Source organism: Xiphias gladius, chromosome 20 (assembly GCF_016859285.1).
Source record: "Xiphias gladius isolate SHS-SW01 ecotype Sanya breed wild chromosome 20, ASM1685928v1, whole genome shotgun sequence".
Lineage (NCBI taxonomy): Eukaryota > Metazoa > Chordata > Actinopteri > Istiophoriformes > Xiphiidae > Xiphias > Xiphias gladius.
In genome coordinates, this window is record NC_053419.1 from 9,880,278 (window position 1) to 9,892,588 (window position 12,311).

The 12,311-nt window shown below is 45.0% G+C and overlaps 2 protein-coding genes across 2 annotated transcripts; one reads left to right on the forward strand and one right to left on the reverse strand.

Annotated features, from left to right (window-relative positions):
* Positions 1-393: 393 nt before the first annotated feature.
* nefma (neurofilament, medium polypeptide a) lies at positions 394-4,675 on the forward strand. Its single transcript, XM_040157382.1, has 5 exons — positions 394-1,452; positions 2,368-2,492; positions 2,608-3,403; positions 3,644-3,742; positions 4,118-4,675. The coding sequence occupies exons 1-5, from the start codon at positions 394-396 to the stop codon at positions 4,673-4,675; spliced, it is 2,637 nt and encodes an 878-aa protein (XP_040013316.1).
* A 4,266-nt stretch (positions 4,676-8,941) lies between these two features.
* On the reverse strand, positions 8,942-11,831 carry nefla (neurofilament, light polypeptide a). The gene is made up of 4 exons (XM_040157383.1): positions 10,788-11,831; positions 10,530-10,654; positions 9,597-10,030; positions 8,942-9,500 (listed from the first exon to the last, which is right to left on the reverse strand). The coding sequence occupies exons 1-4, from the start codon at positions 11,829-11,831 to the stop codon at positions 9,178-9,180; spliced, it is 1,926 nt and encodes a 641-aa protein (XP_040013317.1). The 3' UTR covers positions 8,942-9,177.
* Positions 11,832-12,311: the final 480 nt, after the last annotated feature.

The following is a 12,311-nucleotide window of genomic DNA, read 5'->3' on the forward strand; positions in this document are numbered from 1 at the left end:
AATGACGGTTCACTCCTTTCAAAATAGTATCTTGATTAGTTTATTGGCAATGGTGGATATCTATCTATCTGTCTTTTAATCGGAGACCCACATAGTTCCTCCAGCCCACGTGGCTCAGAGTGAACTGGACCCAGGACCATTGGCAGACGGCTTGAGGGGGGTGCGCCCTCCCTTCCCCGTCATGAGTGGACGAGAGAAAAACTGCTTGGACTTGCCGTATTAGGGGCAGAGCCTCGGATATATAAGGAGCAGACAGAGGATGTTTCAGTCGCTGTGAGAGCCAGGCACCCCTTCACCTGACACATACACCCACATTTACACTTGCCACACGCCTCCACCTCCTGCACGGTCCCCCTTCATTCCTGCTCACATCCCCTACGGTAGTCTGACCGGATGAGTTACCCGGTGGACACGATAGGGAGCCCCTTCAGGAGAGTTATGGATACTAGGACGACCAGCTACGGCTACAGCCGCTCCGGCGGCTCCCCCTCCAGCGGCTACAGATCCCAGTCTTGGTCCCGGGCAAGCCCCGGCTCCTCCATGGCCGCAGTTTACAAGAGGAGCGTCAACGTGCCGGTATCCCGAGCTTACAGCTCAACGGTGCTCAGCTCCGCCGACAGCGTTGATTATAGTCAAAACTCCATCCTGAACGGAGACTACAAGCGGTCAAATGAGAAAGAGCAACTTCAGGGGCTCAACGACCGGTTTGCTGTATACATTGACAAGGTGCACTACCTGGAGCAGCAGAACAAGCAGATCGAGGCGGAGATCCAGGCACTGCGGCAGAAGCAGGTGTCGCGCTCCCAGCTGGGCGACCTCTATGACCAGGAGCTGCAGGACCTGCGCTCGATGCTGGAGCAGATCCACCATGACAAGGCGCAAATTCAGCTCGACACCGACCACATCGAGGAGGACATCCAGCGGGTCAGGGACCGCTTTGACGAAGAAGCCCGCATCCGGGAGGAGACAGAGGCCATAATCCGTGTTCTGAAGAAGGACATGGGCGACTCGGAGTTGGTGAAGTCTGAGTTGGAGAAGAAAGTTCAGTCTCTCCAGGATGAGATCGCCTTCATCCGCAACAACCACGAGGAAGAGGTGAGCGAACTCATCGCCCAGATTCAGGCTTCTCAGGTGACCGTGGAGAGGAAAGACCTCCAGAAGACAGACATCACCGAGGCTCTGCGGGAGATCCGCTGCGAGCTGGAGGGTCACTCCAACCAGAACCTGCAGCAGGTGGAGAGCTGGTTCATGTGCCGCTACGCCAAGCTCACCGAGGCTGCGGAGCAGAACAAGGACGCCATAAAGTCCGCCCGTGATGAGATAGCCGACTACCGTCGCCAGCTGCAGTCCAAGACGGTGGAGCTGGAGTCCGTCCGCGGGACAAGAGACTCACTGGAGAGGCAGCTGAATGACATCGAGGACCGCCACAACAGCGACCTGGCCAGCCTGCAGGTAGGGAAACAGCTCCGAGCCGTGCGCAAAGAGCCAAACAGACTTTTAAATATTAGATGGAATACTTATTTGATGTTTTGCGGTTTATCAAACGTTTCTGTGTGTGTTTAAAACTTAATAAGCGGGGGTTGTGTCGAGATAACGGTAATGGATAGATTAAGTTCATCTGCGCACAAATTCACATTTTCTATCTTGGTGACGCAGTTTTCATTCGAGGCTCTCATAAACATCAAACTTCCTAAACAACAGTAAAACATCACGTGTCTGTATCATGGTTGAGGGGCTTTGTTAAAACCTTTTCTGCTGGGGAACGATTGCTCTTCATTGCTCTTACAAGCACTGGGCGCTCACTTTCTTTACAAGCCCGAGAGGTTCCCAGGTGTTAGGAAATGGTTAAAGGGAAACACTGCAGCAGACCCCCCCCCCCTCTCTCTCCCTCTCTCTATCGTTCTCTCTTTCTTTCTCTCCGTCTCTCTCTCTATCTGTCTTGCTGAGTCAGAGGCATGGGTCGATGCCTTCATTGGCTCCTGTCCTTGCATCACATCACCGAGATTTAGGGGCGTGGGTGGGGTCTATTGAACTAAAGTGGAGGCTGCCCTTGAAAAGGAGGCGTTCAAATTCTTTAGAATACTGTATTGCGTCAGAATATATTAAAACCGCAGCTCTTGGCGAACAGAGACTACAAAGTTTACAATGAAAGAGTGATGCATTGAGACGGGTTGAGTTTGAATGAAGCGAGGTCAATTAGAAAAAAAGGTGCTGAAAGTCTGCACAATTCTTGCCAGGAGTCTCCATGCGCAGTGATATTGAAAACTGCACAACTGTGCACCTCTAAAAGAGAATGTAGCTTTGCCTTGCAAATAGTTTTGTTGTACTTAATCAACCTTGTATTGTTTTTGCTCTTTGTTTCCTCAGGAGACAATTCACCAGCTGGATAATGAGCTCAAGAGCACCAAATGGGAGATGGCTCGTCACCTGCGTGAGTACCAGGACCTCCTGAATGTCAAGATGGCCTTGGACATTGAGATTGCTGCATACAGGTATATAAAAAGTAGTTTAGAAATAACATTTACAGACATTTTACAGAATTTCTTCTCTTCTCCAAATCAAAAGTGTTTTTCAAATGTATCATTTATATATTTATTTTTCCATCAGGAAACTCCTAGAGGGTGAGGAGACCCACTTCAGCACTTTCCCATATCGCCAGACGGTCACCTCCACCAAAATCTCTAGGCCTAAATCAGACACTCCCAAGCTAAAGGTGCAGCACAAGTTTGTGGAGGAGATCATCGAGGAGACGAGGGTGGAGGACGAAAAGGCTGACATTGACGAGGCCCTGGCAGAGATTGCACAAGAGCTGTCTGCCACGCTCAGAGAGGGAGGAGAGGAGGAGGAGGGAAAAGAGGGCGGAGAGGCTGAGGAAGCAGAGGAGGGTGAGGGGGAAGAGGGAGAAGGAGAAGAAGGAGGTGCAGAGGAGGAGGAAGTTGTAGGCGCCACTGAAGCCAAAGTAAGCTCTAGCGCACCCACTAAGGAGGAAGAGGAGGAGGAAGGAGAAGATGGTGAGGAGGAAGAGAAGGAAGAAGAAGGTGAGAGGGAGGGAGACGATGAGGGAGAAAAGGAGCATGATGCAGAGGGAGGCGATGAAGGAGAAGGAGAAGAGGGAGGAGAGGAGGAGGAGGAGGAAGTTGAGGAGACAGTATTGTGCTCCAAAGCTCCAGAGTCTAAGGCCTCTCCTGACAAAGAGAAGGCTGGAGACATAGAGGGCAGCAGAGGAGAGGAGGAAGCAGCCAAGGAAGCTGGTGCTGAGGAGGAGGGTGCTGATCAGGATGAAGATGTAAGCACTGACAAAGCATCCAAAAGCGGAGATGAAATAGAAGATGCAGACAAAGGCAAAAAAGAAGACGAGAAGAAGGTAAAAGATGAGAAGGCAGATGACAAATCAGAAAAAGAGGTAGCCAAGACAGAAGCTCCGAAAACAGAAACTGCAAAGCCTGAGGCCAAGAAGGAAGAGGCTGCCAAAACAGAGGCATCAAAACCTGAATCCCTAAAGCCTGGATCCCCCAAGTCTGAATCACCTAAACTTGGGTCTCCTAAATCTGAATCTCCAAAGCCTGCATCTCCTAAGTCTGAGTCTCCCAAGCTGGCGTCTCCTAAGTCTGAGTCTCCCAAGGTTGCATCTCCTAAGTCTGAGTCTCCCAAGCTCACATCACCTAAGTCTGAGTCTCCCAAGGTTGCATCTCCTAAGTCTGAGTCTCCCAAGGTTGCATCTCCTAAGTCTGAGTCTCCAAAGGTTGCATCTCCTAAGGCTGAGTCTCCCAAGCTGGCGTCTCCTAAGTCTGAGTCTCCCAAGCTGGCGTCTCCTAAATCTGAGTCTCCCAAGCTGGCGTCTCCTAAATCTGAGTCTCCCAAGCTGGCGTCTCCTAAATCTGAGTCTCCCAAGGTTGCATCTCCTAAGTCTGAGTCTCCCAAGCTGGCATCTCCTAAATCTGAGTCTCCCAAGGTTGCGTCTCCTAAGTCTGAGTCTCCCAAGCTCACATCTCCTAAGTCTGAGTCTCCCAAGCTGGCGTCTCCTAAGTCTGAGTCTCCCAAGCTGGCATCTCCTAAGTCTGAGTCTCCCAAGCTGGCGTCTCCTAAGTCTGAGTCTCCCAAGCTCACATCTCCTAAGTCTGAGTCTCCCAAGCTGGCATCTCCTAAGTCTGAGTCTCCCAAGCTCACATCTCCTAAGTCTGAGTCTCCCAAGCTTGTGTCTCCTAAGTCTGAGTCTCCCAAGGAAGGCTCACCGAAGGCTGAATCTCCCAAACTTAGCTCCCCAAAAGCTGAGTCTCCCAAGTCAGAATCCCCAAAACCTGAATCTCCTAAAGCTGAATCCCCAAAGGCAGAAGACAAGAAGCTAGAAAAGAAGGATGTCGCCATGAATGGTGATATAGACAAGAGCAGCCCAGAAGAGAAAGGGAAGAAGGACGAGGGGGAAGAAGTTGACGTGATTGCTAATGGCGTGGACGAGAGCCCCGTGAAGGAAGATGGCAGCCAGAAAGTGGTGATCACCAAGACTGTGGAGACGATCACCACCGGAGAGGACGGATCCCAGCACGTCACCAAATCCATCACTGTGACCGAGACAGTGAAAGAGGTGGAGGAGGTGATGCAGGAGAAGCTGGTCTCTACCAAGAAGACGGAGAAGCACTCCACCCAGTCCATCAAGCAGGTCACAGAGGGTGAGTGAGCAGCACCCAGACTTCCGATCCAGCGGACGAGGAGGAGTAGGAGGCGGGGGCCAGAGGAGGGAAACGAAGACAAGCAATCAACCCAGAACTAACATAACAAAGAAAATCATACAGCTAGAGCGATGTAATAAAGATAACCACTTTCAAACATACAAAACAAATCATAGAGAAAAGCCAAATCTAAATGCTACAAATTTCAAAAATGCATGTTGAGTGAAAGCTTTAAATGGGCTTCCCTGCAGACGCGGTCAGGAGCAAATGACTGAGACATTTTATCCTCTTTTCTTTTTTCTTTCTGCAGTCACGGGTGGGAGGGAGGGGGGTCTCTGCATGCTAGCTCAGGGGAGGGGAATACTTTCCTCTCTTATCTGTATGTATGGTAGAAATACAATGTAAAAAGAGTAAATATATAAAAGGAATAAATGCGATGTGGGTGGGAGAGTGAGAGAACTATTATTAAAGTAAAGAGGATTTTTGAGTTAAAGTCAAAGGGGGGGAAACGCATGAGGGAGGGTCCTCGATGTAGAAACATGCTCTACTGAAGAAGCCTTACTTGACATATGAAGATACCAACTGAGCCAAAAAGAAACTAATAACAAATACACAACATATAGTGAAGAAAGAGACATTCAGCGATATGATAAACACATGACCATATACAGTAACTGAAGCAAACTAAAGCTAAACCTGACTAAACTCCTAGCCTTAAACATGCTTTTTATCAGTGTCTGTTATGTTTACCTGAGCGCAACTCAAAAAAAAAACTGTAAATGCGCAGATTCATGCATTCTTGTATGCATAGGATGGACTTGAATTTAAATACAGAAATATTTGAGGTGCTACTGTTTGCAATCCCATGACCTTTACTCATCATGAACGATTTCCCAGCAGCATTTGCTCAATAAATGTCATAATGAATTAAAAAAAAGTTGTGTCTTGTCATATTATCTTATTCTGCTAAGAGACATGTATCCTTTACAATTGTATGCACAGGTGCTATTTCAAGAAGTTGGTTGTAGTTACAAATATTACAACTTAGCAGCAAAGAGCTTTACAATAAATGCCTGACTGTGAATTTAATGGCTTTAATTTAGAAAATAGTTACATCTTGTGTCAGAGTTATATGGTCATCTATTTTAACTGACACTCATCAGAACATTTCAACTACAAAAGATTACTGATACCAATCCGTGGAAACAGCTGTTCATAAAAATTTAATGTTGTAATACTAAATACATCGAAAAATACATATTACATGTAACAATAAACAGTCTTCTCTGGCGCTTTCCCCAGATGACCTTCATATCTAATTTTCAATTTAACCAGGGGAAGTTCTAGTGGCTACATAAATGAATGTTTTGAATAATAGCCAGCCAAAAATAATAATAGTAATTTGGAGTATTTATTATCAAAAGCAGCTCACAATTTGACAATCTTGCCATTAAAGTTAATTATAAAAATAAAGTTATCGATGAAAAATGTAACTTATCTAATCTAATTTGGAAAGTTCTGGTATTTCCTTTAATTAAATGCTATTAATCATTTTCAATGACATTTTTAGTGGATATTTAATTTTGGAGAAAACAATGTGATAAGATTTGTCTATGCTGAAAGGTTGGACAAGATTCATTTCTCTGCTTATCTTTTAATATATCGGTAAGGGGGTTTTTCTTTCGGCTTAAGATTTGATTGATGTGCTGCTGAATTAGTTTGCCAAGAGGTTTTAAATTGGGGCTTTGTGTGTGTGTGTGTTTTTTTGTTTTTTTTAATCAGCTGTAACATAAAGCCGGAGAATGATGGCAGATAATAGTGCTGAGAGGCTGGCTGCAAAGAAATAGCACTGCATCGGAGTATGAAGAGATTTATGATCAGTTTTTTAAAACCACCACCTACCTATTCTCCCTACCTGACGCAGAGAGCCCGCTGCTGCAGAGTGTCTACAGTTAATGTCCACTCAAGGGAATAAAATCATGGAGCAGCTGCTGGGTGGTACCAGGTGTCAGCAGATAATGTTTGTTTGTGGATGTCTTTTTTATCACATTAGGGAAGACTATAGTCTCTCAGTCAACGCAGTAATTTGAGGTAATTGCAAAAACAATATTATGGGTCCTTTTTAAAAAAAATCAAAACGAGTTTCAATGGTTGCCAGTTTTTATATTTCACTTTAATGAAATAATCATTATCATCATAATTTCTCCTAATTTGTAAGACCATGCAAGAATGTTAACTAATGGCATACTTGTAGCCACAGCACGAGTGTGTGCCTTCATCTGATGATTTGTAATTTTGTATCAGTTTAGTACACATTAAAACCAGGACAAAAGGCTTCTTTGTATGGGAGCTTGGCCTCCTGACACTCAAAGGGTTTGAATTCCAGTACTTGTTTTATGGTAGAAATTACCTGGGGAATCGTGGATGATAACTGGCTGGGCACACTTGCTCAATTCAGTACCCCGAGCTTGTACTGCTGCCACTAGCCTTACTTTTTCTGGTATGACTAGTAGATTATAGTGGCTAATGCTATCAAATATCAGCAAACTTCAGATAAATTAGCTGACGTTGCTGAGTCATTGAAGTGACTTCGCAACTCTTCCATATATTGTTACACTGGGCTTCAGCATTTGCAGTAATTCTGTCACTGCCACTTGTGGCCACAGTGGCCACTGCTAAACAAAAGTTACACATGCTCGCGTTGACGTAAGGTAACGAATGTAGTTTAAAGAGAACCCCGTCTGGGGAATACTAGTTACTTCACATGCAAAAAAAAAAATTGTATAAAGCTTTTTTTGGCTCTAGAGGGAGCTGCGTGGAGTTGGTTGGAGCTGCAGACAATAAGTCTGAAAATGAACAAAATCTGGGAGTGTGGAGTTAGAAAGACGTGATCTTACCAGACCAAATGCTCGAAGCTACATTAGCTGCTACACACCTGAGTCTCTGCCCTAAGGTTTGACTGTTCGAGTTGCATTGTGGGTAATGTAATCACCTGGTAAGCAAGAAGAATCCATGGACTAAAAAACAGACGCTATATCTGGTTCTTCTACGCCAGTTTTGATACTTTTCATTGGCCGACAATGTTATAGGAGCGCAGTGCTAAATCGCTGGAGTAATCTTTTAACACGAGACAATAACGTTTGCTGAACAACAGCGGCCTCTGTAGCCATTAGCTGGAATGAAAGAATAAGGATATGCTGAATTTCCCTTTATGCTCCTTGATTCTCTTGAGTCAGTTGTTTTGAAACATATAAATTGTTTTTCGTTGTTTTGATATATGCCACTTATTTTTGAAACCTTTGTCCTCTTTGTTTTTTTTAAAGTGATTAAGAAATTATTTATATAAATATATATATGTGTGTGTGTGTGTGTGTGTGTATGTATATATATATATATATATATATATATATATATATATATATAAAATATTTATATATATTTTCATATACATCCCCCATATTTTATTTTGTTTCTTTTCTTCATCTATTTTGATAGCATTTATATTGTATTATATATATGTATCCTCTACGAGTTCTTGTATGTTCTTCGTGTGTGTTCAATAAAAAAAAAAAAAAAAAACATCTGAGAAACAGGAAACAACAACCAACATGACTCCTGGTCAGGTACAGTGTGTTTAATTCACTTTTTATTTTTGTGATAAAACCATTGTGACATGCTAACATTCAGTGTAACAGTAGCACAAATAGATAAGAGTCATAAAGGTAGTTACTCAACAATGTCTATTTTAAGTTTGCTAACACGAGCTAGCACTGGCTAGCATAAGCTACAGGTTATACTAGAACAAGTAAGGCTGTAGCAGCACAGTTCCCTAGTGTACTGAACTGTGTAAGGGTGCATTTTATTGCTTATGAATTCCGTTTTTCATTTGTAGGTGGGATATTCTGTCATTTCTTCTTTCATAAGTTATATAGTCTCACTTTAAATGTTCAAAAACAAATCTTAAAATAGAACAGAATCTACTACAATAGCCTATATAATAAATACTGGGAGAGCAGTATATCCTGCAGTGAATTTTCTGACAAGAAATGAATTGATTGTAAGTGCCAGAAGTAATTCAGACATGCTCACCTCACTCAAAAACCCACTGCTGAGGTGAGTGTCGAGCAACAGGTATCCCATGGCTTGCAAGCTCCCACAAAAGCGTCACTGTAAATCTGGGCGCTTCATTTACTTGTCAGGGGTAAACGTTAAATCAAGGACACAAATGGCTTTAAGAAGTGTTTATTTAACCATCAGAAACTCACACACTCACTTTTGCATTCAGCAATTACACATACTGTATTACATTGTGCAAGCAGAACTTTATGTACGACTCTGGATATTGGCAAGCAGTTAACCTTGATCTGTTGCTGTAAATGGCTATTGGACTGTTTTGATAAGCACCATGTTAACAAGCAGATTTGAAAGGATAGCGTTGAAGCCTCTACTGGTTATCGAGCTGTGGTTCGTAGTTGGACAGTCTGGACTGAAATTTGCTGAGGCTACTGGCTTACTTCTTATCCTTTGTGCTCGTTTCTTCTGCAGCTTCAGGTTTGGCCATTTTTTCTTCATCTTTCTCCTTTTTGGCCTCAGCTTTGTCATCTGTTTTCAGAGCAGTTTTGTCATCTTTGTCGCCTGCTTTATCTTCTTTCTCTTCACTCTTTTTTGCTTCTTCCTTCTCCTCTTTTTCTTTGTCATCGGCTCCTTCTATTTTTTCCTCCTCAAGTGCTTCTTCTTTGACTTCAGCCTCCTCTCCCTCTCCTTTGTCCTCTTTCTGCCCCTCCTCTTCAGTAGCCTCTGTCACCTCTTCCTTTTGCTCCTCTTCATCACCACCTGTGTCAATATAGAGATTTACTAATTGTCATCATGACCTTACTAATTGATGTTTATTTGAGCAATTACAGCATATGATAATAAAGATGCACTAACCCTCCTCTTCCTCCTTAGCCTCTTCACCTCCTTCCTTTTCCTCCTCTTCATCTTCTTTCTCTTTATCTCCTTCCTCCTCTGCTCCCTCTTCCTCCTCCTTCTCCTCTTCCTCTTTTTTCTCCTCCATCTCCTCTCCTCCCTCCTCTTCCTTCTCTACCTCCTCTTCCTCCGTCACATCTTCCTTGGCCGCCTCCTCCTCTTCCCCGGGTGGACTGGCCTCCGCTTGATGGGCGTGGCTGGCAGAGAAGATCCCCTCGGTGGTGCTGACGCTGGAGCTGAGCAGGCGTGTTGTCATCAGGTAGGTGGTGCCGGAGCTCAGGCTGGAGAGGAAGGGCCGGGTGAAGGAGGGCGCTGACAAGCTGTGGCTGTACAAAGAGGACACTCCCCCAGCCAATCCAACATTGAAGCGAGACTCCTCTCCTTCCAGCAGCTTCCTATACGGGTTGGTGAAAAGACAGATGATGAGTAATACACTAGAGGGGAGCTCTCCTTAAAAGTTTAGTTTTTAAATTTGTCAGTTAGTGGCCATTTATTGATTAACAATCAACACTATGGTGTCTGGCATTTAGTCAGGAAAGTGAAGCACATTTATCCTTATAGATTTTGATTAGGGTTTTATCCCAGAATGTTATTACCAAAATAAAAGTGGCCTCCTATTTTTGACTTCTCTGTTCTATCCTAAGAACCTAAACATCAGCATTAATCAATCATACATTTAGTTTTGCAATACATTATTCTAATCTATTCATATAAAAAGTAAAAATAACAAATACTAGCTTTGTTAGAAATTGCTAAAGCACTCTGACCAACACCTTTACATAAATGTCAAAAAGTTTTACCGGAAATGACCTTCTGAATAATTTTTAAATCTTCAATTCTTTGATTTTTTGAAATCCAGTCTGATTTCTGATCCCACTGTAGCTGCTTTTTTACCTGTATGCAGCAATCTCGATGTCCAGGGCCATTTTGACATTCAGAAGATCCTGGTACTCCTTCAGGTAGTGGGCCATCTCCTGTTTAGTGCCCCTCAGCTCGCTCTCCAACTCTGCAATGGTGTCCTAGATAGAAAACAAAGTGAAGTCTTTTATAAGTCACAAAGACAACCAGGACATGATAAAGATAAAGAAATTGTTTTAAAGATCTGAATAATTAATGACATATGTAGACTACACCTGCCACACCACTGCTGACCTGCATTGCACCTATCTCAGCACTCTGCTTGTCCTCCATCTCATGCAGCTGTTTCTCCAGGGATTCATTGAGGCCTCTGCATGCATCAATTTCCAGCAGGCGGGTCCGGAGCTGGCGTCGGTACTCTCCTGCTTCGTCCTTGGAGGTTCTCACGGCATCAGTGTGCTGGGCCACAGTTTCAGTTAGGGAGCCCACCTTCCCTCTGAACCACTCCTCAGCTGCCTGCATGTTCCTTGCTGCGAGCCTCTCATACTGGGACCGGATATCCCTTAGAGCCCCAGAGAGATCCGGAGTGGAAGTCTCAGACTCTACAGCCACCTGGACGCCCAGCTGGACTTGGGCCTGAAGCTCGGACAGCTCACCTTCATGAATCCTCTTGAGGAAGGCCAGCTCCTCCAGCATAGTTTCAACGCTCTTCTCCAGCTCAGCCTTAGCTAAGGCAGCCTGGTCGGCCTCCCGACGGATCTCCATCAGCCTGCCCTCGGCCTCCTCACGAGCCAGCACTTCCTCCTCATATCGACTCTGCAAGGCACTCATGGTTTGTTCCAGTCGCTCTCTCTGGCCCAGGACAGCCTGCTGTTCTGCCCTGGCCTCGTCCATGGCTGCTCTCAGGGAGCGGGCCTCTTGCTCGTACAGTGCTCTCAAACGGGATGGCTCATTGTGCCTCTGCCTCAGGAGCAGCAACTCTGCCTCCAAAGCTCGGTTCTGCTGCTCCAGGTCATGCACTCTCTCAATGAAGCCAGCAAAGCGGTCGTTGAGCTCCTGCAGTTGGCTGCGCTCTTGGCTGCGTACGGCACGAAATTCAGAACTGATCTGGGCCGCCTGGCTGAGCTCCAGCTCCACGGAAGAGGCTGCGGAGGAGGAGGAGAGCAGCACTCGGCCTGGAGAGGAGTACTGCAGGCGGGAAGAGGACAGCGGGGAGGCATGGGAGGAGTAGATGGAGTGGGTCCTCCCTCTAGTAACCGCCACACGAGGGGAAGCCTCGACATACCAGCGCCTATATGACGAGGTGTTATAGTAGGGGTCATATCCGATGCTACTCATGGCTGAGTGGTGGGAGGACAGGCTGCTCTCCCTCTCCTCTCTCTGTGTGTATGTGTGGAAGTGTTCGAAGGCTCAGGTTTAAGCCTCGACTGCTTGCTGCTGCAGCAGCCTGTGCTTTTATAGCAGGACACTGAGCTCTGACGCAAGCGCACTGCCCAAACTCTGACAATGCAGCCTCGGTAGGCTTACGCTGCAACAGCAGGAAATGAGACAGATAGGAACCATGGGAATGAGTATAGGAGGGAAATGAGCAAAGCGTTAAAGATGGAGAGAAGAAAAGAGAGAGGTCACAAAATTACAAGTTATAAAGCTATAAAGCTGCATGCTTCTATTTTTCTTGCCCTTACTTTGGCATTTATATTAATGTTCAACCAAACTGAGTTTCTAAATAATATACATTTATAAAACAGATTTATCACAGTTTGCTTAACAGTGCAACAAAAACATAAATGCTTACAAAACAAAAAATATAGCACATCA